General features: G+C 44.2%; 1 protein-coding gene across 3 annotated transcripts in view; it reads right to left on the reverse strand.

Moving 5' to 3' along the window:
• Positions 1-21,380, reverse strand: part of LOC129696670 (solute carrier family 66 member 2) — a 55,795-nt gene extending 34,415 nt beyond the window's left edge. Inside the window, exons 1-3 of one of the 3 annotated variants that reach the window (XM_055634768.1) lie at positions 21,307-21,380; positions 10,672-11,115; positions 1,883-2,016 (exon numbers count right to left, since the gene is read on the reverse strand). In XM_055634768.1, the coding sequence (XP_055490743.1) occupies positions 1,883-2,016; positions 10,672-10,880 (343 nt within the window). In that variant the 5' untranslated portion in view covers positions 10,881-11,115; positions 21,307-21,380. Of the gene's footprint in view, positions 1-1,882; positions 2,017-10,671; positions 11,116-18,789; positions 19,095-21,306 lie in introns of those variants that run through there. The other 2 variants (XM_055634767.1, XM_055634769.1) reach the window with 2 other exon arrangements.
• Positions 21,381-26,079: the final 4,699 nt, after the last annotated feature.

Genomic DNA, 26,079 nt, shown 5'->3' on the forward strand with positions numbered 1-26,079 from the left:
CCGTCCCCGAGACTAAGATTTAGTATATCATTCTTTACATCTGTAGTTAGCTTTAATAATTTCTAAATATGGCTCCTATTTTATGTAAACTGAGAACCTAAAGATTAGAGTAGGCAGCCACACAGCACCAGTTTTCTTTTTTATATATACAGATCAAAATGCTTTAGCAAACATACCAAAGTGCACCAAACTTGGCAATTAAGACAAAAGTATGGGTTGGCAATATCAGCAGCTTGGATTCAGAGCATTTCCAGATTACAGTTACATTTTTTTAAAATATCAGCAGTTTACATTTTCTTGCCTCAAATAAAATGTACAAAGAGGATGATCACTTGATCGGTTCAACAGAGATGGACATCCTCCCACCGTACACGGAACACAAAACATCTTTCCTCGCATTTTATGCATTAATATTGGGAAGTCGAAACCAAGCCAAGAACCTCCAGAGTTTGCTCATCTCAAGCACCTAATGTAACAGCACCAATGTAACAGATGGCCTTAAATGAATCTCTTCAGAAGGATTCAGAAGGGGCTCGTGATTACCATTCAACAACCCAAGTTTTGAATAAGTGTACATTTATGCCTGGCAAGAGCAAGAGCAGACTGGGTTATACCATTCCCCATTGGTAAAATAAAACAAAACCACTCATTTCCTGGCGACACAGTCTGGTAGAGGACAAAGTATATTGGGAAATATATAGCATTTCAAGTCACTCATCTTCAGATGACAGAACGGAAAGGTTGAATATTAACTTGGGGCTTTTTGTACCCATCACCAATAGCTTATGCATGTAAACACCCAAACTAAGATCAATCTCAGCCAATACAGAGACCACATCTATTCAGCATTCAGCTTTATTCCAGGTCCACTCCCTTTATAAATTTTCACCTTTAGACTGAACGTTGATAGTGTGACTTTCAGAAAAATAACATGGTTTTTTATGTATCAAACCATCTCTTGGGAAACAATCAGCTGTCAGGAACAATGTGTAACTTGCAATCACAGGTACAAAGCTAAGTACATGTTTATTTGTATCCAGGATTACTTTAACAAGTCAATTGTATTGCTGCCTACCACTTAAAGCTAGACACGTCCAAAAAAAGTGATGAGGGCAGAGTACCAAACCCACGGGTGATTCACATTAAGTTCATTTGAATCCAGGATTCTATTTAACTTAATAAAAAAACTATAGAATGTGAAATTGATACAATTACAGTGGTGATATCAATGAAAACAAGTTAAATTAATATTTAAAACTTAACAGTGAGTGACATGCCCTTCCATTAAAACAACACGTTTTGTTTAGCCTCAATTATCAGCATTATTCTCCTCCTCCACCCCAACTATCAACATTATCAACCCAAGTTGGCACCATATTAAGATCAGGGTGACTTTCCTTGTGGCTTATTTAAAAGAAAAGGAATGCAATGCATATGTTCAATAGTACAAAGGGGGAAAGGCATAACTGGGGCGGGAATGGTTTCAACCACCAGTGGGAAGTGCTGGAAGATTAAGTTCAACAATAAAGACTTACCTCCCATACCGTAGCAGCTCAGGGAAAATATTTGATCCAATTAAAAATTCAATGACCTCACAGAAACTTTATGAACTTCTTTATAAATACAAGGATAAGCTAGTTATTTCGGAATTAGACAAAGCGTTTCTTTCAAAAGCAATTCCACCCTGCCCCAAGGGTGACAATCATAATGTAGTCAAATTTACAACCACGTATATTTAATAAAATAGCCATGTTTATTTAAACTGTTGCTTTCATTTAAATGGCTCTATTGATTATTTATAAAAATAAAACAATTTTCTGTGGAAAAATACACAAACGTGCTTGCATTTTGACTACTTCCTAGCCATTACATTGACACTAACCTGAAAAGGCTCGGCGTCGTGTTGAGAGTTCATTGTTCATTCGGACAGCGGTACATAGCTTCAACATCACTAACATGGTAATGATCATGATAATACTTTGCAACAAGAGGGGTGGCTCAAAGTACCTTCCAAACCTTAAGTAAAGAATATATTAAATTCACACTTCAAACTGCACAATTTTTGGAATGATTTAAAAATTATTGAAACAAAATAGCATCCTTTTACAAAATTACATGGAATTAACTGCACAAAAATAAGAAACTTTGGGGCTCAATATCTAGGAATAGGAATACTTTATTGTCACATGTGACTAGGCACAGTGAGATTTTTTGCTTACATACACAATGTATACAAATAGCAGCCATCTACGGTGCAGACAAAGCTCACCCGCTCCTCTTTTTGTTCTCCCAACCCCCCAGCATCTCCCACGCCGGATCCTCCATTATTCTTCCCCTCCTCCATCACGGTGGTCCTCAAAGCTCTCATCGACCGCACGTCGACCTGTGAGGCTTCACCACGCCCGGGGCCCCATCGTCATGAGGCTTCACCTCTGCTGCCGCCGCCGAGTTGGTAACATGTCTCCCCTCAATGCTGCCTACTTTAAACCTTTCCTCCTTGTGCCAATAAGTTCCATGTGTTTTTTTTTAATATTCATTTAAAATAATGTAAATGTCACCAGCATAGAAAAGGTGGTGTTTAAAACAGTCACTTTCTTGACCAGCTGCAATAATTCTGGTGAAGACACTCCCAGAACGTCATCAGGTAGACATTTAGTCTGGATAGCAAATGGAACCAGGAGTAAGCAATACTGATCAGCTGAAGTACAGTAACAACTTTCAAGATAATTTGCTATTACACTGCCCTGTTGTTCCGAGAAATATTTATATCCCCGAGGGGATTTACTGTTAATTTACAAAAACATGCAAATTAAATATGCAGAAGTCAAGAATGTACTGTACATTTCCAAGTCAGAATGGTATGAAAATTGGAGGGGAGCAAATAGTATTCCCAAGAGCCTGCTGCCATTGACTCTTCAGATGGTAAAAATCATTGGTTGGAAGATGCTAATGGAATAGTTTAAGGAAATAACTTCAGTGTAATCTGTAGATAATACACACTGCAACCACAGTGTGCCAGTCATGAGGGGAATGAATCAAGTCAACTCAAGTTTACCATGTGGCTCATGCTCCCTTCTTGCAGCTACTGTTGGGTAAGGAATACAGAAGCCAGAAATCCCACACCACTGGGTTATTATAAAAGAGAAAGTGTTAGGGTCTTGAGGTACATAAAAGATAATAAAGTCCACGGGCCTGACCAAGAGTAGCCCAGGATGTTTGTGAAGTGGGGGGAAATTGCTCGGATCTGGTTGGTATTTATGCATCTTCATTAGCCATGGGCTAGAAGACTGGAAGATAGCTAATGCTGTGCCGTTATTTATACTTGACAATGACCAAACAAAAGAACTGCAAATTGGCAAACCTAATATCAAAAACTTAATGGAAAAGTTACTGGAGGGGTTTCTGAGACATAGGATCTATTGCTTTAAGAAAAGAAAGGACTGATTATGGGGAGTCAGCATAGCTTTGTTTGTGCAAAATCATTTCTCACAAAAATAATTTTTTGAAGTGATCATAGCGATTGATAAATTCTCCTTTTCCACCTTGGTGCCCACAAAACCAGTGGAAGCAAGTTGTAGTGTATCAGGGTTTGGGCGAGCAAAGATTGTACTGGAGCAGCTAGCTCCAGCATCTACCCGGCAATGGAGAAAGTTGTTCAGATATATAACGTACTAACTATTGTCCTATAGTCGCAATTATTGCCAAATAAGTGAGTTCGGTATTCTGTCTGCTGATGCCCGGGTCACATGCATTGTGTGCAGGTTTGCATTTCGTCCGTAGTCAGCTTCGGCTGTCCGTCGCTGCGGGTGCTGTTGAGTTGCTGTTGGGTCGTCCCCGTCCCGTTCCTGTCCGGGGGGCCCTGGGCTGGCGGGGCGGCCCCGGACTTGCAGCCGCTGAAGATGGGCAGCCGCCGGGTTGCGGGTATTGTTGGTGATGATTGTGCTGCTGGCGGCAGCAGCAACCTCCTCCTCCTCCCTCTCCCTTGCCCAGCCCCAAGCTCTGAGTCCAGGTCAGCTCTAACTCCAGGTCGGGGCTGAAGGCCGGCCATAGCGCGGCACAGTCTAGCGATGGGTCGGAGGCCGAGCCCAAGCTGGCACTCTGGCGCAGGCACAGCCGGGGCCCACGCTCCCCCTCGAGGTTGTGGATGAAGTGGCAGTGGGTACCGTTGGCGGAGGGTACGGCTTGTACTTGGCGTAGTGGCTGAGGCCGTAGGCGAACTGGCACTTGTCGCCATGGCTGTCCATCGGGTTCCTCTGGAGTTAGAACGGTGTTGGGTTTGAGTTGGTGCTGGCTGTGGGTTCTCTGGGTCTGAGGCTGCTGGTGTTGGCCCGGCGGGAGAGGCGGAGGTAAGCTAGGGTTTGCGCTTCTCCGCCCTGGGCCTCGGGGCTGGTGTCCCGTTGGTCCGGACGCCCCCCGGGCAGGGATGAAACATTTGAGTGCGGGGGGGGGGGGGGGGGGGATACCGGGGGGGGGGGGGGGGGGGGAGACATGGACTGGGGACGGTTCAGTGGCGGTTTGGCAGCGTTGCGGGTCTCCCCCAGCCTGGTCTATGGGGGGGGACTTTGTATTAACACTGCTGTAATTTCTACAGGGTGAAACCAAAATGTATAAAAATGGCCTTTATTAAAATCCGACAATGTGCACTTTAACCACATGTGATTTTTTTCTATTACAAATCTCAAATTGTGGAGCACAGAGGCAAATAAATAAATGATGGGGCTTTGTCCCAAACATTATGAAGGGCACTGAAAGTGACACCAATCCACAATACAAGTACAATCACCCACCCTGACATTCAATGGCATTACCATCACCAAGTCCTCTACCATCAGTGGGAGTACAACACTGACCAGAAAAGCAACTGAACCAGCCACATACAATAGCAATGTCAGAGGGTATCTCACAACAATCAACTCACCTCCATACACCCCAAAGCCTTTCTGTCATTTGCAAAGCAGCAGTCTGATGAATAACCTCCACTTGTCTGCATGTACGTTTTAACTAAATGACCACTTCAATGGCATCCAATTTTAACACCCTAAATGTACATTCTCTCTGCTACTAGTGCACAGTGGCTGCAGTGTGCAGATCCACAAATTAACTTTGGTTAGGCTGCATTTGGAGTATTGCATGTAGGTATGTTACAAAGCCTACCTGAAGTGTCGTTGAAAATCTGTCGCTGCGGGTGTGCGTGATTTTGGCGCTGTTTAGAGGGGGGGCGGGTTTAAAACGCGATTTTCTCTAGGCTGTTCAAATCAAAGATGTTCAGCCTAGTTAATTATTAACGAAAAATCGCTGGAAGACCCTGTCGCAAAAGCTATTATTAATTTTAAAGGCCTCGTATAATAGTTATAGTAGTTTAAAAATCAATCTCTAAACCCGCGACCACCAGCAGCTGTCAGGGTCCCATAGAGCAAATGACAGAAGGTAGGCTGCTTATTTTTACATTAAAAAGGGCTTCTTAAGATCCCTTTATACAAAGTTTAATGTTGCGAGTAGCTCATTTTGGGCCCATTATATCCCGCAGTATTTTCCTGGGCACAAATCTAGCGCAATGTGAACGTTCTAAACCAGCGCGTTCACAGGATCCCACTAGAAAGCCGATTTAAAATGGACTTTAATTTACAGCAATTGAACACTAAATTCCTTCCATTTGGCCTACAAATTAATGTAAATGAGATTTAAAAATCATGTTTTACTGTGAATTATTTATGAATATTATTTGGACACTTAGGCTAATTAAAAATGTTAATCATTTATTAAGAAATGGATAGATGTTTAGATCTAGTAATTGAAGTTTGAAATTAGCTACACTTGGGTAACTAACTAATTATATGCTTTAATTTCAGGTCATCCAAGTAAGATTATTTTATATTTGTTTCAGAATGGTTCAATCTACGATAACTGAAAATTTCATTCAGTTCTCTTAATTTTTAAGAAGGTTATGGGCTTTTGACTGCACACGATCACAGCTTTTTTGTTATGTCCATAGAAAATCAATAGGGAACAAGATGCTAATTTCCGAGTATGAAAATGGCCATAACTTTTTAAATACTTGAGATATGAAAGTGAATTAGGTGTCAAATTAAACTTCTTTTCATGCTTTATCTGATGTGATAAATTACGGACTTGATTTTTTAAATCTCAAAATTTTGTAACATTGCTATTGCATGCAGTTCTAGTTCCCCATTTAGGAGGATGTGGAGATTTTGGAAAGGGTGCAGAGGTGGTTTACCCAAATGATGCCAGAATTTTGGGTAAGATTTTTTAATATACAGAGGGTGGCAAGTGCCTGGAACCCACTGCCAGGAGTAGTGGTTGAGGCAGATACAATATTGGCACTTAATATAATTTTGGATAGGCACATGTATTTGCAGGGAGTGGATGTGGATTATGTGCAGGTAGATAATAGATGCCATAGTGTTCGGCACAGACACTGTAGGATGAAGTGCCTTTCCTTGGTTTGGCTCAAGCCTGGGCTACTCTGACAGAACCTCCTAATGTCATTACCTTAACACCAACGACAAGGGCAGAAAGCACATGGGCAGAAAAACAATCCTGATTAACATGTGTAAGAAAGAACTGCAGATGCGGGTTTAAATCGAAAGTAGACACAAAATGTTGGAGTAACTGAGCGGTTGAGACAGCATCTCTGGAGAGAATGAATGGGCGACGTTTCGGGTCGAGACCCTTCTTCAGACTGAAGAAGGGTCTCAACCGACAACGTCGCCCATTCCTTCTCTCCAGAGATGCTGCCTCACCCGCTGAGCAATCCTGATTAGCAAATATATGGATAATCTTTCAAGTCAATGGGTCTAACTCTGCAATCCTCTCCCCTATCCCGTAAGATTACAATTGCATTTTCACCAATGATCCACTTCCACCTCCAATGAAATTCAGGATGGACAATAAATACTGCCAATGCCAGTGACCCTCAAAACCAGGAAAAGTAAAAAAAAACAAAATTAGCATATAGTCTTCAATCATGTAATTTCTTATTTCACGTTTCCTACGACATAGGGGAGGACCATTTGGAGATCGTACGCTATCTTTCCTAGCAATCCTTTCAAACTTACTTCACTCCCTAGTATGCATGCTACTTCTAAACTACAATAGACTATTATTGTTATTATTGCACTATTATTGGTGTGTGTGTGTGTGTGTGTGTGTGTGTGTGTGTGTGTGTGTGTGTGTGTGTGTGTGTGTGTGTGTGTGTGTGTGTGTGTGTGGATATATACACACTGTACTTTTTTTTCTCTCTCGTTTATTGTTTACTGTGTACTATGTTTACATATTCTGTTTGCTGCAGCATGCAGATGATACTAAGATAGGTGGGGTTGTGGATAATGAAGTAGATTTTCAAAGTCTACAGAGAGATTTATGCCAGTTGCAGAGTGGACTGAAAGATGGCAGATGGAGTTTAATGCTGATAAGTGTGAGGTGCTACATCTTGGCAGGACAAATCAAAATAGGACGTACATGGTAAATGGTAGGGAATTGAAGAATGCAGGTGAACAGAGGGATCTGGGAATAACTGTGCACAGTTCCCTGAAAGTGGAATCTCATGTAGATAGGGTGGTAAAGAAAGCTTTTGGTGTGCTGGCCTTTATAAATCAGAGCATTGAGTACAGAAGTTGGGATGTAATGTTAAAATTGTACAAGGCATTGGTGAGGCCAATTCTGGAGTATGGTGTACAATTTTGGTCGCCTAATTATAGGAAGGATGTCAACAAAATAGAGAGAGTACAGAGGGGATTTACTAGAATGTTGCCTGGGTTTCAGCAACTAAGTTACAGAGAAAGGTTGAACAAGTTAGGGCTTTATTCTTTGGAGCGCAGAAGGTTAAGGGGGGACTTGACAGAGGTCTTTAAAATGATGAGAGGGATAGACAGAGTTGACGTGGATAAGCTTTTCCCACTGAGAGTAGGGAAGATTCAAACAAGGGGACATGACTTGAGAATTAAGGGACAGAAGTTTAGAGGTAACATGAGGGGGAACTTCTTTACTCAGAGAGTGGTGGCTGTGTGGAATGAGCTTCCAGTGAAGGTGGTGGAGGCATGTTCGTTTTTATCATTTAAAAATAAATTGGATAGTTATATGGACGGGAAAGGTATGGAGGGTTATGGTCTGAACGCAGGTGTATGGGACTAGGGGAGAATACGTGTTCGGCACGGACTAGAAGGGTCGAGATGGCCTGTTTCCGTGCTGTAATTGTTATATGGTTATATGGTTATAAGTAAGAATTTGATTGTTCCATCTGGAACATACAACAATAAAACACTCTTGACATGCCCATCAATTCCAGCCTAAATCCCCTGCTACACATTTACCTCCACTGGTGACAATGTACAGTGGCCATTAACTTTACAACTAGCATGCCTTTGGTATGTGGGAGGAAACTGGGGAACTTGAGGGGAATCCATGTTGTCACAAGGAGAATATGTTGAAGCTACACAAATAGCATGGGCCAGAACTGAACTGGCAATGTGAGGCTGCAGCTCTACCTAAACTTATGAAAATCATCACCCTGATTCCAAGAGTAACACATCCTTGAAATTTCCATACCTTTTATGTGAAAAAAACCAAACATGTACCGTTTTTGAATTTTTCAATTTTGTGTTTGTTAGGTGTGCAGTTATGATCACTCTATTACAGGAATGATATGGAGGCTTTGGGCAGGATGTAGATAAAGGTTTATCAGGATTCTGTCTGTATTAGAAGGTATTAGCTATAAGGAGAGGGACAAACTTGGATTGTTGCCTCTGGAGTGTCAGAGGCTGAATGGTGACCTGGTAGAGGCTTATAAAATCATGAGGCATAGACAGTCAGAATCTTTTCCCAGTGCGGTAATGTCAAATAAGAGGGCCTTGCTTTGAAGGGGTGAGGGCGAAAAGGTTTAAAGGTGATGTGCAGTGCAAATTTCTCTTTATTTTTTGAAACAGAGAGAGGTAGGTGCCTGGAATGCACTACCACAGATGTGGGGGAAGCAGGTACAATAGAGGTATTTAAGAGGCTTTTAGATAGGCACATGAATATGGAGGGATATGGATGCAGAAGGAATTAAGTTTAAATTTCAGGTAGAAGGGATAAAGTTTAAATTGGCAGTCATCATGGGCCATAGAGCCTGTTCCTCTGGTGTACTTGTCTATGTTCTAATGTTAAAATAAAAAAAATAAAGGGATTGGACATGCTAGATGCAGGAAACATGTTCCCAATGTTGAGTGAAGTCCAGAACCAAGGGCCACAGTTTAAGAATAAGGGGTAGCCATTTAAAACTGAGATGAAGATAAACGTTTTCACAGAATTGTGAATTTGTGGAATTCTCTGCCTCAGAAGGCAATGGAAGCCGTTTCACTGGATGCATTCAAAAGAGGGTTAGATAGAGCTCTTAGGGCGGAATTAAGGAGTATGGGGAGAAGGTAGGAACGTGGAACTAATGATGGAGGATCAGCCATGATCACATAGAATGGCGGTGCTGGTTCGAAGGGCCAAATGGTCTGTCTGTCTATCTATCTATGTTATGTTTCTAACAACAAAATTAATCTCAACTCTAACTCTAACAATATCTAACTCTAGCATCTTACTCATCCATATATATGCCTTTTACCAAAAAACATCAGAACGGAAATCCATATTTTTATCACTCAGTTATAAATTCACACCCTCCGTCTTTGAAGCCCTGATCCTAATTCTGGTCTGGACCACTTGTAGAAACACTGTCAAACTGCATCCGATATGCTTATCATCATGCAAACAATGAATAAGTTCATCCACAAACACTCAAAGTTTTTGGAAATAAACGTCTAGTCTGCCCAATCGCTCCTCGCAATTTAGCTGAGACCAGGAATGATACTGGCAAATCCACATATCAAAAGGTCGACTTCCTTCCTTGTTTTGACTGTTTTACTGTTCTTTTTACAATCCATGTTCTCGGGATATCTAAATCCAAATTTTATTAGTTATTTATGTTATGACATCGGTTGGAAGCTGCATACCAAATCTCGTTGCACTTATGTGCAATGACAATAAAATATATTATTATTATTAAAAATGTTTTATGTTTCAACTTAAAACTGAATGCCTCACATGATCAGAAAGGTTTCATTTATATTCATATGAAGACATATTTCACTCTGCAAATCATCTTGGTGGTGGTACAAAGCTGATCTCATTGAAAGGCATTGAGGGATTATGACCCACTCCTGCTGCTATTTTCTTGTGTACAAATTATATTCACTATCCATCATCTCCCATCTGGGGTTGCACATCTGAATTACATTCAACTGTGATGACTCCATGCACACACAACCTGTTACTCATTATCCTACCAAAGTAGTTACTTCAGACACTTACACCCATGAAAATATAGTCGAGACAAAATTTGTGTCGATAACAGTTTGCCAGTCACACAATGCAAAGATAAATCTGAGTTCCCTGTCACAATGCGTTTGCGCAAGGGGACATTATGAAATATGGATATTCTCATGTACTGAAAACCAAGGCACATTATAATACTTACGTATGATATCATGGGTCAGGGATTCGCAAGTTAAATTGCACTATCCAAATATCGAATTAAATATACACAGTGCAACGTATACTTGAACAAATTATTCATGCGGTTAACTGGAGCTTGAAAAATAGTTTTCATAAAGTTTCGCGTATGCTTACCAAAATAATATTCTTAATATATTGGCCACAAGCAACACCAAGCAAACGTAGATGGAGAAGCCCTCTGCATTCTGGGTGCGTTTGATGTCCCTGTATTGAGGAATGTAGGGCAACATCCCACCAAACACCATCGCTACGGCCGCTGTCCACGAAGCCAGCTTGCCGACAGGTAGGACGAACAGCTCAAGAGAGCCGAGACCTTCCTCCATTTTCTGTTTCACCCCAAATTCTGCACGAAGTATCCGATCCCTTTCAGTCGCCAAATGTGCAATCCTCAGCCGGCTGGTGCATTGCGTTCGTCACTTTGCAAAAGGTCCCGGAGCCGCCTCGAAACTGTTGGGTAATTACAGTGTTGAAGTGTGCGCCGCCGAGAAACCAACACGTCCTTAAAATCTCTCGCGATGTCACTTACACATCCGGATTTCGTCAATGCCACGCCGACAACTGAAACATTTAAAAAAAAAACATGCTTTATTTTTTTAGAGGAATGTTCCATTTTATTATCACAGCAAGAATAACTAGTTAGAGTTTCCATTTGTATTGATCGTAAGCCATTCACGTGATATCTCATGGAAGTATTTCCAAATCGAAGCATTTCAATATTTGTGATTGAAATCTTTAATATCGAGTTCCGGGAGCGCTCTTATAAAGTTATACAATTCCTTCAACGGATAAGTCTTCAAAGACCATAAAATGATTGCATGATAGGAAACCATAAAATGTTGATGCTATATGGGAATATAACTTTTACTCTCTGAGCAGTAAATCTTATCTTTTACTGAAAGATACCAAACTCATTATGAAGTGTAATGCAGAAATGGACCCTTGCCAGAACTGGAGCAAGCGCACGAAACGGATTAATTAAAGCAATAGACAATATGTGCAGGGGTAGGCCATTCGGCCCTTCGAGCTAGCACCACCATTCAATGTGATCATGGCTGATCATTCACAATCAGTATCCAGTTCCTATGCCTTCTCCCCTAATCCCCTGACTCCTCTATCTTTAAGAGCCCTATCTAGCTTTCTCTTGAAAGTATCCAGTGAACCAGCCTCCACCACCCTCGGAGGCAGAGAATTCCACAGACTCACAACTCTCTGTGTGAAAAAGTGTTTCCTCGTCTCCATTCTAAATGTCTTACCCCTTATTCTTAAACTGTGGCCCCTGGTTCTGGACTCCCCCAACATCGGGAACATGTTTCCTGCCTCTAGTGTGTCCAAATCCTTGATTATCTTACATGTTTCAATAAGATCCCCTGTCATCTTTCTAAATTCCAGAGTATACAAGCCCTGCCGCTCCATTCTCTCAGCATATGACAGTCCCGCCATCCCGGGAATTAACCTTGTGAACCTACGCTGTACGCCATCAATAGCAAGAATGTCATTCCTAAAATTAAGAGACCAATACTGCATACAATACTCCAGGCATACATATATATATATATCCAGGAACAACTGTTTATTGTAAGTTTTTACACATTTTCTTGAATTAGGTCTTTACCTCCCCAATCAAGGGTAGGTTGACACAGTTGATGTTTCCATCAGTAAATTAAATGAGCAGTTTTAGTTGTAAATAGAACCGATTCTTCAGCAAGGAGGCCGATTGGGAAAGGGGGAGATGCAGCGAGACCTGGGTGTCATGGTACACCAGTCATTGAAGGTAGGCATGCAGGTGCAGCAGGCAGTAAAGAAAGCAAATGGTATGTTAGCTTTCATTGCAAAAGGATTTGAGTATAGGAGCAGGGAGGTTCTACTGCAGTTGTACAGGGTCTTGGTGAGACCACACCTGGAGTATTGCGTACAGTTTTGGTCTCCAAATCTGAGGAAGGACATTATTGCCATAGAGGGAGTGCAGAGACGGTTCACCAGACTGATTCCTGGGATGTCAGGACTGTCTTATGAAGAAAGACTGGATAGACTTGGTTTATACTCTCTAGAATTTAGGAGATTGAGAGGGGATCTTATAGAAACTTACAAAATTCTTAAGGGGTTGGACAGGCTAGATGCAGGAAGATTGTTCCTGATGTTAGGGAAGTCCAGGACAAGGGGTCACAGCTTAAGGATAAGGGGGAAATCCTTTAAAACCGAGATGAGAAGAACTTTTTTCACACAGAGAGTGGTGAATCTCTGGAACTCTCTGCCACAGAGGGTAGTTGAGGCCAGTTCATTGGCTATATTTAAGAGGGAGTTAGATGTGGCCCTTGTGGCTAAGGGGATTAGGGGGTATGGAGAGACGGCAGGTACGGGATACTGAGTTGGATGATCAGCCATGATCATATTGAATGGCAGTGCAGGCTCGAAGGGCCGAATGGCCTACTCCTGCACCTAATTTCTATGTTCTATGTTTCTAAGGAAGGATTTTTAAGGTTTTGCATTTAAATTACAGTTGCCACTAATTTCATAGTATAATGATAATAAACTTCATCAATCCCATTGATACACACCAAGGTCCTTCAGAGCCGGACAGTACACTGAAGCCTGCAATGATTTCAACACCTGTCAAGGAATTAACGTCAGGAAGCAAGGGGGGGGGGGATAAACAGAAAAATAAAGCCTTCAATATACATCTTAAATGAAAATAATTTGTGGGTTTGTTAAATTTACTTATATCCAATTACGATTTGGCTTTGAGTTAGACAATAGACAATAAACAATAGGTGCAGGAGTAGGCCATTCGGCCCTTCGAGTCAGCACCGCCATTCACTGTGATCATGGCTGATCATCCACAACCGAAGATCTAAAAAAAAGCTCTCGCAGGTCACGTGGAGAAAGTGCAAACTCCGTACAGACAGCACCCGTAGTCAGGATCGAACCTGGGTATCCGGTGCTGCATTCGCTGTAAGGCACAACTCTACCGCTGCGCTACCATGCACATCCTTTATGCCCCTGTCCCACTTAGGAAACCTGAACGGAAACCTCTGGAGACTTTGTGCCCCACCCAAGGTTTCCGTGTGGTTCCCGGAGGTTTTTGTCAGTCTCCCTACCTGCTTCCACTACCTGCAACCTCCGGCAACCACCTGCAACCTCCGGGAACAGCACGGAAACCTTGGGTGAGGCGCAAAGTCTCCAGAGGTTTCCGTTCAGGTTTCCTAAGTGGGACAGGGGCATAAATAATCAACTCCAGCATCTTCCCCACCACTGATGTCAGGCTAACTGCCACCTCAGTGTTCTTTCTCCAATTCTCTCCAGGGTTCAATTCTTCCTTACAGCTAACAATGTGTTTGTCCTCCAAGTTGACCATTAGAAACATAGAAATTAGGTGCAGGAGTAGGCCATTCGGCCCTTCGAGCCTGCACCGCCATTCAATATGATCATGGCTGATCATCCAACTCAGTATCCCATACCTGCCTTCTCTCCATACCCTCTGATCCCCTTATCCACAAGGGCCACATCTAATTCCCTCTTAAATATAGCCAATGAACTGGCCTCAACTACCCTCTGTGGCAGAGAGTTCCAGAGATTCACCACTCTCTGTGTGAAAAAAGTTCTTCTCATCTCGGTTTTAAAGGATTTCCCCCTTATCCTTAAGCTGTGACCCCTTGTCCTGGACTTCCCCAACATCGGGAACAATCTTCCTGCATCTAGCCTGTCCAACCCACTAAGAATTTTGTAAGTTTCTATAAGATCCCCTCTCAATCTCCTAATTTCTAGAGAGTATAAACCAAGTCTATCCAGTCTTTCTTCATAAGACAGTCCTGACATCCCAGGAATTGGTCTGGTGAACCTTCTCTGCACTCCCTCTATGGCAATAATGTCCTTCCTCAGATTTGGAGACCAAAACTGTACGCAATACTCCAGGTGTGGTCTCACCAAGACCCTGTACAACTGCAGTAGAACCTCCCTGCTCCTATACTCAAATCCTTTTGCAATGAAAGCTAACATACCATTCGCTTTCTTTACTGCCTGCTGCACCTGCATGCCTACCTTCAATGACTGGTGTACCATGACACCCAGGTCTCGCTGCATCTCCCCCTTTCCCAATCGGCCACCATTTAGATAATAATCTGCTTTCCCGTTTTTGCCACCAAAATGGATAACCTCACATTTATCCACATTATACTGCATCTGCCAAACATTTGCCCACTCACCCAGCCTATCCAAGTCACCTTGCAGTCTCCTAACATCCTCCTCACAGCTAACACTGCCCCCCAGCTTAGTGTCATCCGCAAACTTGGAGATATTGCCTTCAATTCCCTTATCCAGATCATTAATATATATTGTAAATAGCTGGGGTCCCAGCACTGAGCCTTGCGGTACCCCACTAGTCACTGCCTGCCATTGTGAAAAGGACCCGTTTACTCCTATTCTTTGCTTCCTATTTGCCAGCCAGTTCTCTATCCACATCAATACTGAACCCCCAATGCCGTGTGCTTTAAATTAGCATGCAGGACAGGATCAACACTATAGTTTATACCAGAACATATTGGTTAATTACTCTTTTTCGCTGTAACCAAAGGCTAACACAAGATAATCCCTGCTCTATGAAACAATGTAATTGTACACCATTTCACAATATGGAATTCAAACCATATAATTAGCTGTATCACATGTGCCAGTACTTATTTTACAATGGACTGTATATCAAAATTACGAAGACTTCAGTTACAATCAGGTCCCTCCATGAAATCAATAACGCTCAACATTAACACTGCACATTTCCCCAGTGTATTTTGTTCTCCATACCAACACATTAAATGGAGGCAAAACACTGCAGATGCTGGAGCCTCGAGCCAAATACAAAGTGCTGTAGGAACTCAGTGGGTTAGGTAGCATCTGTGAAGGGAATGGACAGATGCCCTTTTTGAGTCGGAGGATGGGTTCCTACCCAAAATTTCATCTGGATCTGTTGTTAATGGCAAAATATAACAGTGCTTCCTGGTGGTAAGGAAAGCTACCAACAAAATCTAATGATGCAAGTCATGGACTTGTCCCTTTTCTCACATCAGTTAAGTCAAGAGTGTTTTATTGTCATATGTCCCAGGTAGAACAATGAAATTCTTACTTGCAGCAGCACACAGAATATGTATACATAGTACACTGTAAACAATATAATAAACAAGAGAAAAAAAGTGCAGTGTGTATATATACACACACATTAAACCACATTAAATATTATTCATCACCTTCTGCAATGGTTTAAAAAAATGTTCAATTTCAGACCATGTAGAAATTCAGATCTGGCTTTCTGCAAAGTAATACATTTTCATATTTCCTTATGACATCAGAGACCATTCAGTTCATCATCTATTCCTGCTCTCAGAGCAATCCCATTCCCCCACTATGTCCATTTAACATTTTCTTGTAGACTGCTTATTAATATTCCATTGTTTCTCCCAGTAGCTATATACCCAAGAGGTAATCACATTGGCCAATTCACATAATAACCAGCTAGCCTTTGGGATATGGAAGGAAACTGCAGCGTCTTGGGGAAGTCACCTGTTCACAAAGAAAATGTGCCAACCACATAAAGTAGGAGATCAGAATTATATCCTGGTAGGAGGTACTAATAGCATAGGTGGTGAGAACAAGTATTGAGGGGGGTTGTTCTGGGATGCCAGAACTAACTAGAGCCTTTCCGAGGTGCCGTTGGCCTAACTTAACGAACCACCAGTGAAAGGAGGTGTCCACTTGATAACCCCAATGATATACTTGCATCTACACGATCATTTAAAAAATAAAAGTGCTTGTTAACATGTAGGAGGCTGTTTATTGCATATGGCGTTAGTTATTGTCCTTAGCATAAGTTGGTATAATAAGTTTAGATAGTACTTTAGCTTTGGGCTTGTTTTTTTTTGATTGAGTGCTTATCCTGGTGTTAGAGCACAAGTATGTGTTTTAATTGTAATTACTGGTTGCTGGTCACCCTATGCATAGCATATTTTGGTCTAAACAAAATTCTGCAACATGCACCCTAACTCACATTTCTAACACCCATTGAAGGTCAAAGATCAGAACACCAATGAATGGTTGTGCAGGCAAGATGAGCTAAAATGCCCACTCATTCTCCTCCTCATGTTCTTATGATAACAATCAAAAAATGCTAATACAGTCCCTCCACAGATTGTGAATGGGTTTCATTTTTACAGATATCCATAATTTGATTTTGTCCTGAAGTCAGAAAATTCACACACACAAAATAAATTGCTCAATGTGCTAACCATACCTCCACAGTATTGTAAGAAATTGCATCAATGGCACAAAGGTTCGACATGAATTACTGAAAAGAGCAGAAACTAGTTCTGCTGTTCACTGAACAAATGTACATCGGAATTAATCATATTATGAAGCTCTGTTTAAGAAAGAACTGCAGATGCTGGAAAATCGAAGGTAGGCACAAATGGTGGAGAAACTCAGCGGGTGAGGCAGCATCTATGGAGCAAAGGAAATGAGAGTCAAGAGAGTCAAGAGAGAGTCAATTTAATTGTCATTTGGACCCCTGGGGGTCCAAACGAAATGCCGTTTCTGCAGCCATACATTACACACAAATAGACCCCAGACACAACATAATTACATTTAACATAAACATCCATCACATAACTGTGATGGAAGGCCAAAAAAACTTATCTCTCCACTGCACTCTCCCCCCCCCCCCCGATGTCAGAGTCAAAGTCAAAGCCCCCGGCTGGCGATGGCGATTGTCCCGCGGCCATTGAAGCCACGCCGGGTGGTGCGAGGTCGCTCACCGGGTCTTGATGTTGGAGCCCCCGGTGTGTGCTCGCAAAGTCCCGCGGCCGTTCCAGCCGCGCGGGGCAATGGTGTTAGGCCCCGCTCCAGGAGCTCTTCGACCCCGCAACACGGGCGGGAGAATTCGCCGTTGCAGGAGCCCGAAAAGCGGTCTCCCTCCAGGGAGCCGCGCGGGGTCGTCCGAGCCGTCCGCAGACCCGCAGTAGCAGCCTCCGACTCAGCAGCAGCAGCAGCAGCAGCAGCATCGGCAGCAGCAGCAGCAGCAGCGGCAGCGGCAGCGGCAGCGCTCCTCCACCGCTCCACCCGCTCCGGTCTCGGCCAGCTCCGCGACGGCAACGGTGAGTCGGCACCAGAGTCCCCGGCTTCTTCCCGTTGGAGGCCGCTCCTCGTTGCGGCCTCAACGACACCTGAGACCCGACGAGAAAAGGTCGGGTCTCCAGTGCAGGGAGAGATTCAAAAGTTTCCCCCCCCCTCCCACCCCATCCCCCCACACACACACACCCCAACATAAAATAACAAAAACTACACAGAAACACAGACAAAAAATAACAAAAACGCGGACAGGCTGCAGAGGCCGCTGCTGGCCAGAGCCGCGCCGCCTACCGGAAAATAGGCGACGTTTCATAGAAACATAGAAATTAGGTGCAGGAGTAGGACATTCGGCCCTTCGAGCCTGCACCGCCATTCAATATGATCATGGCTGATCATCCAACTCAGTATCCCGTACCTGCCTTCTCTCCATACCCTCTGATCCCCTTAGCCACAAGGGCCACATCTAACTCCCTCTTAAATATAGCCAATGAACTGGCCTCAACTACCCTCTGTGGCAGAGAGTTCCAGAGATTCATCACTCTCTGTGTGAAAAAAGTTCTCCTCATCTCGGTTTTAAAGGATTTCCCCCTTATCCTTAAGCTGTGACCCCTTGTCCTGGCCTTCCCCAACATCGGGAACAATCTTCCTGCATCTGCATCTGTCCAACCCACTAAGAATTTTGTAAGTTTCTATAAGATCCCCTCTCAATCTCCTAAATTCTAGAGAGTATAAACCAAGTCTATCCAGTCTTTCTTCATAAGACAGTCCTGACATCCTCAGACGGTCTGAAGAAGGGTCTCGACCCGAAACGTCGCCTATTTCCTTTGCTCCATAGATAATATGAAGCTCGATCGTATGGAGTGGTGTCCATTATGTCAGGGTAGTTGTAAAGCAGTAATGTAAAATTGTTGACCTTCCATTTGGATCATACCACAGCTCAGACCTTCCCATCTGTAACCTCCTCCAGCCCAACAACACTACCGAATTTTTACTCCTCCAATTCTGACTTCTTGTACATCTTCAATTATTACTGATTCCCTAGATCACTTTGTCTTCAACTGCTTTAAAAAAGTATTCACCAGACATAGAGCATTGCTAAAAAAGCCAAAAATTATCGCAATTAACCTTGGAAAGGTGGTGGCGAGTTGCCTTGAATCTCTGCAGTCCACTGGGATAGATGGTGCATAAGAATGAAAAAGGATCAGTGATACATTTCAGAATGGTGGCAGACGTTACAGGGGCCTTGCTTGATGTAGAGATCCCGTGACCGTTGCCCGTTCTTCAGGATGATAGAAGCTGCGGGTTTGGGAAGTACTGCTTAAAGAGATTCGTCAAGGTGCTGAATTTTGTGTACACCCCACAGCGGGCCAATACCGGAGGTAGTCAATGTTTAGGGTTGAGTATTGGCCTCTTGCACACCTCCAAGCTGCATTGCCCTGAAATATGTAATGCTTAAGCATTGTTAAAGCTGCATACATTCAGGAAAGTCATAAGTACTTCACATAGAGTGCCATCATACTCTCAATGTATTTTGCAGACAATGAAAAGACTTTGGCATGTCATGAGAACCACTTGCTGCAAGGTATCCAGCCTCTGACCTCCTTTAAAGCTGACTCACGTTGCGAGTTGACACAAGAGGTACCCCGAGTGAAAGACTCGTGGTTGTGTACGAGATTTCAAGTGTATGATCAAGAGTTTAACCGAGTTCCCACGGGTATGACAAGTTTGCCGTTTACTTGTCATTTCTGCGATGTTCCAAGTTCGTCTCCCGAGTTACTCTTGAGCCAATCCTGATTGAAGGTTTGTTTTAATAAGCAACAGTGTTAAAGAAGACATCTCCATCCTTTGGCTTTGTTTTAAAGATAGAATTCAGCGCGGCCACATCTATTGATGTGACCTACAAAGGGAAAATGCGCACCATCCAGTGCCAGAGCAGTTATGATTTGTTTGAAACACACAGGTTTGATATGTTTTAATTGAATTTACTGCCATGTCTACACACTGCGGGGAGACGGGAGATTAAATCTTTGAATGTGGATGGATGTGCACATCAGATTGTTGTGAGACGGAGCTCAGGGTTCACCTCCCGAGCTGCTTTGTTGTCCAGGCGTGAGTTGAGGTGGAGAGAGGTTGGGGGGGTGGGGGGGGGGGGCGTCATTAATCTGTCTGGGGTGACATGGCTCTTGGGTTAGGCTGGGATCATTCTCTGCGGGATGATCCTAGTGCGGGAGACAAGCGTAGGAGAGGTGTACTGACTCTGTGGGCAGACACTTTGGAAGTGATTGGCCACCAATCTCAAAAGCCGCTGTGTCTCCCTGTCCCTGGGATAGCAGGGGGCGATCAAACAGCACAATACCCCCCTCCCCCTCCACGGCAACACGAAGGGCAACGATCCCAAGGCTTTAGCGTCAGAAACAGCGGGCAGGCGACAATCACCCGCCATAACGCGAGAGAGATCATGCACTGTTGTAGGTCTCCTTTGCACGTCGGTGTTTCTGTCTTTCTCCACTCATTGTTGGCCCTATCTGTCACCACCCCCACCTACACCCCTCTGCTTCCCGGCCATGTGTGTGACCCCTCCCCTCCCCTCTCCAGCTCCCTGCCCATTGCACCGGGGCTTTGCACTGTCTTCACGTCGGCGATGCCAGCAGGTCAGTGCCAGTCGCCCCGGGGCAGTCGCTCCCTTCAGTTTCCCAGGGGGTCGGGACAGGACTGGAGTTGGGAGGGGAAAATGCCCCCCACAATCTCTTCTCCCCTCCCCCTCTCTCTTCACTCTTTCCCGCTCCCCTCCCTCTCTCCCTTCACTCTTTTCCCCTCCTTACCCCCAACCACTCTCCCTTCGCCTCCCCATCTCTCCCTTATATAACCATATAATAATTACAGCACGGAAACAAGCCATCTCGACCCTTCTAGTCCGTGCCGAACACGTATTCTCCCCTAGTCCCATACACCTGCGCTCAGACCATAACCCTCCATTCCTTTCCCGTCCATATAACTATCCAATTTATTTTTCAATGATAAAAACAAACCTGCCTCCACCACCTTCACTGGAAGCTCATTCCACACAGCTACCACTCTCTGAGTAAAGAAGTTCCCCCTCATGTTACCCCTAAACTTCAGTCCCTTAATTCTCAAGTCATGTCCCCTTGTTTGAATCTTCCCTACTCTCAGTGGGAAAAGCTTTTCCACGTCAACTCTGTCTATCCCTCTCATCATTTTAAAAACCTCTATCAAGTTCCCCCCTTAACCTTCTGCGCTCCAGAGAATAAAGACCTAACTTGTTCAACCTATCTCTGTAACTTAGTTGCTGAAACCCAGGCAACATTCTAGTAAATCTCCTCTGTACTCTCTCTATTTTGTTGACATCCTTCCTATAATTAGGCGACCAAAATTGTACACCATACTCCAGAATTGGTCTCACCAATGCCTTGTACAATTTTAACATTACATCCCTTCTCCCCTCCCACTCTCTCGCCCCTCCCTCTACACTCCCATCACTATCGCCCCTCCCTCCACTATTCCTTCTCCCATCCACCTCTCCTATCTCTCTCGCCTCCCTGCCCCTCTCCCCGCCCCCCACACACACACAGCAGCTGCGGGCGGGCCGGGGCCGGGGCCCGGGGCCCACACTCCCACACTCACCTGGGCCCATCTCCTCCAGCCGCCGTTCATCCGCCAGCTCCTCCCACTGCGCATGCGTTCTGGCCGCGGCCGCTGGGCCTCCGCGCCTGCGCAGTCCGTTCATCATCGTGCAACCTTGTAGCAAGCAGCAGGTCCCGTGCAGGAGGGGAGCAGCTGCTGCTGGTGCTGCTGGTGCTGCTGGTGCTGCTGGTGCTGCTGGTGCTGCTGGTGCTGCTGGTGCTGCTGGTGCTGCTGGTGCTGCTGGTGCTGGTGCTGCCGGTGCTGCCGGTGCTGCTGCGGTGCTGCTGATGCTGCTGATGCTGGTGGTGCTGCTGGTGCTGCTGATGCAGCTGATGCTGCTGGTGCTGCTGGTGCTGCTGGTGCTGCTGGTGCTGCTGATGCTGCCTCACACCATGATAGACACACACACAGTGCTGGAGTCACTCAGTGGGACACGCAGCATCTCTGGAGAAAAGGAACAGGTAACGTTTCGGGGTCGAGACCCTTCTTCAGACCGAATTGAATTATGTATGGTCACATGTGACGATTCACAGTGAAATTATTTGCTTGCATCCCCAAGGTATGCAAATAGTCGCCACGTACAGACAGAGTCAGGGGAGAGGGAAACGGGAGATTATAGACATACACATAGAGATATAGAACAAATTAAGGGAATTTATGCACAAAAGTAACAATGTTAAAGGTAACGGTCCATTATTAGCTGTGGGCTAGGTGAAAACGAGTTATAGGGTGATTTCATGAAAGGTTTCATTGACCCTATACAGACATCAGGACAGTGAAACTTGTACAACGGTTATGGTGGGGGGGGTGGGGTGGGGAGCGTCCGAGAGAGAAAGGGGATGCCAGGGTTGTTGAAAGTTAGAGAAATCAAAACTTAAACCGCTGGGTTGTGAGCTGCCCAATGAAAATAAAGGTGCTTAAGAAGGAACTGCAGATGCTGGAAAATCGAAGGTAGACAAAAAATGCTGGAGAAACTCAGCGGGTGAGGCAGCATCTATGGAGCGAAGGAAATAAGCAACGTTTCGGGTGGAAACCCTTCTTCAGACTGATGTGAGGGTGGGGGGAGTAGAAGAAAGGAGGAGGTGGCCAGTGGACTGAGGGAGAGCTGAGAGGGGGAGGAGAAAGTAAGCGGGAGAGGGGGGGTGTGGGGCCAGGGGCAGCGGGGAGAGTGGGTGTGGGGGGCCCGGGGGAGAGGGGGTGTGGTGCCCGGGGCAGCAGGAGAGGGGCATAGGAGGGAGGGGAGGGGGAGGAGACATTGTAGTGTTGGGGCAGGCGAGGGAGTGGGGGGGGGGGGGGGGGAGTTGAGGGGTGGGATAAGGCCTAGTGTGTGTGAAGTTGCGGGGAGGTTTACAATGTTTCTTATTTAATGTCCCTTGTCTAGTCTGAAATAAAGTTCATCATTGGATCAGAAGAAATATAATTGTGTGTGTTATATGATTATATACATTTATATCACATTCATGTATGTGTGTTTATAAACATTTTATTCTTTAACAAGAATTAACAGAAGTATGAATCTGACCCTATATCACACACACAAACTGTTGCCCCGCAACATTGATTACACTGAGAGTCGGGTCGGGTCAGGTAGGCTCCGGTTACTAAAATGGGCGGGGAAAATGCCCAGGATCCCTTCCGTAGCGTACTACACGTCAGCCCATTGCATTTCGCAGGAGTAGCCCATCTTGCTCTGCTCGAAGATCTTTGGTGCAAACTACCCAAGCGAAATATGAGGTGCTGCTCCTCTAATTTACGGTGGTCCTCACTCTGGCCATGGAGGAGGCTCAGGACGGAAAGGTCGGATTCGGAATGGGAGGAGGAGTTGAAGTGCTGAGCCACCAGGAGATCAGGTTGGTTATTGCGAATGGAGTGGAGGTGTTCGACGAAATGATTGCCAAGCCTATGCTTGGTCTCACCGATGTAGAGCAGCTGACATCTAGAGCAGCAGATGCAATAGATGAGGTTGGAGGAGGTGCAGGTAAACTTCTGCCGCACCTGGAAAGACTGCTTGGGTCCTTGAATGGAGTCAAGGGGGAAGGTAAAGCAACAAGTGTAGCATTTCTTGCGGTTGCAAGGGAAAGTGCCCGGAGAGGAGTGGTTCGGGTGGGAAGGGACGAAGTGACCAGGGAGTTACGGAGGGAGCGGTCTCTGCAGAAAGCAGACAGGGGAGGAGATGGGAGTTCCCCCCCCACTCGTAACAAGGGCAGAGTCCCCCTTGTTCTCACCTTCCACCCTACCAGCCGTCACAAACAACAAATAATCCTCCAGCATTTTCGCCACCTCCAAAGTGATCCCACCACTTGCCACATATTCCCATCTCCTCCCCTGTCTCCTTTCCGCAGAGACCGCTCCCTCCTTAACTCCATGGTCAATTCGCCCCTTCACACCTGAACCACCCCCTCTCCAGGCACTTTCCCTTGCAACCTCAAGAAATGCTACACTTGTCGTAACAAGGGCAGAGTCCCCCTTGTCCTCACCTTCCACCCTATCAGCCGTCACAAACAACAAATAATCCTCCGACATTTTCGCCACCTCCAACGTGATCCCACCACTTGCCACATCTTCCCCCCTGAGGTCAACGGGGACTCTGTCTTTGTTACGAATGGGGAAGGGGGAGCAAGAGCGAAACTGTGGGATATCGTAGAGACCCTAGTGAGAGCCTCATCTATAAGGGAAAAGAGGAACCCCCGTTTCCTAATGAATGAGTACAACTCCGATACCCTAGTATGGAAAACCGCATCCTGGTCGCAGATGTGGCGTAGACGGAGGAATTGGAAATAGGGGATAGACAATCCTACAGTATCCGCTGTTCCAGGTGTCAACTCCTGTAGATGGGCGAGACCAAGCACTGGCTCGACGATCATTTCGCTGAACACATCCGCTCAGTTTGCCTTAACCTACCGTATCTCCCAGTTGCTTAGCACTTTAACTCCCCATCCCATTCCCAATCTAACCTTTCTGTCCTGGGCCTCCTTCATTGTCAGAGTGAAACCCAGTGAAAATTGGAGGAACAGCACCTCATATTGCACTTGGGTAACTTCCACCCCAGTGGTATGAACATTGACTTCTCCAACTTCAAATAACCCTCGTTTTCCCTCCCTCTTTCCCCTTTCCAGTTTTCCCACCAGTCTTACTGTCTCCAACTACATTCTATCTATGTCCTGCCCACTCCCGACATCAGTCTGAAGGGTCTCGACCCGAAACGTCACCCATTCTCTCCAGAGATGCTGCCTGTCCCGCTGTTACTGCAGCATTTTATGTCTACCTTCAATTTAAACCAGCATCTGCAATTCTTTCTTATACTATTTGCACTCCTAGATCCTTCTGGTCTACAACACTCTGCAGACCCATGCCATTATTGTGTAGGCCCTGCCCTGGTTAGACTTCCCAAATTGCAACACCTCACACTTATCAGTATTAAACACCATTAAACATTCCTCAGCCCGCCTGCCCAACCAATCAAGATCCTACTCCAATTTTTTGCCAACTATCTTATCTATCTACAATACCACCCACTTTAGTGTTATCTTCATAACTTGCTGCTTTAATCTTTGTCATTAAAGTTAACCGTGCCTTAATCCAATGTTTATATAAATTGACTAGCACCAATGTCCATGACACCATTCTTTACATCTTGCCAATAAGAAAATGGATTATTTATGCGGTCTATCTAATCAGTCAGTTTGCTTTTTCTACTCCCAAAGCAATGAATGTAGTTAGTTTTAAACATCAGTATTCTAAATGTATCACTCATCACAATTAAGGTTGGTAAAAGCTATTGGAGAATTCACAATAGACTCCTACATTTATCTGCTAAATATTCCTCCTCTATCCATGCTTACCAAAACAATTGCTAACCTCTTGGTGAATATAAAATTGCATTAACAAGGACGACTCATGTATTCTCTACGCAATTGTCTAACAAATCCTGTTCAGTTCAATTAACAAAATGAAATTGTAGAATCAAACGTTCTTTGAATTTTCAAGTAGGCTGACTTCATACCCAAGAAAAAATGCATGTTCTGTAAATGCTCAAATGAGTAATTATAATCTGAAAGGACAACATTCTTACAGGGAACCAATTTTATAAAATGGATATTTTTAAGTTTAACTCAATTAAATCCATTCGTCTGCTCATGTTAAAGGATTGAGGGTGAAAGTCACACTTTATTTATGGCAAGGAAAGGAAGAAATTATATAATTTATTGATTGAAAAGATTATCAAATTTATCATGAGGCACTTACAAATGATATGGCTTTTAAAGTCCACAGGTTTTACATGTCCACATTAGCTTATCTCTTTTTGGATTTCAATTCAATTTTCCAAACTTAATTTAGAAAAATGCTAACTATATACCTAGATGGTATTACAGGAAGCAAAGTTCAAATCCAGAAATTTCATCAGGAAAAGTAATGGAGAGGTATTGACTTTTTCTCTCATTTTGTTTCCATTTTTAAACTGTATGTATTACCCTTTCTCCTGTCGTATGAGACGGCATTTTACGATGTGAAAGGTACTATATATTAGCCAGTTTAACTATCATGTTTTCCGGAAGCCTGTCACCAACCTGCGAAGGTTTGTTCTGGAAGAAAGTGGTGACACGGAAAGCTGAGACCAGCTAAACTGCGAATAGCTTTTGGAATAATTACCTAAATTGCAAAGGATTAACACACTATAACGTAGGTCAATGAATTCAACATTTCAGTAGCACTTCCAATGCATCAGAAAAATCAGTAGCAGAAGTAATCATCGCAATGGACAATATTTATGAA

This window comes from Leucoraja erinacea, chromosome 4 (genome assembly GCF_028641065.1).
Source record: "Leucoraja erinacea ecotype New England chromosome 4, Leri_hhj_1, whole genome shotgun sequence".
In the NCBI taxonomy this organism is placed as follows: Eukaryota; Metazoa; Chordata; class Chondrichthyes; order Rajiformes; family Rajidae; genus Leucoraja; species Leucoraja erinaceus.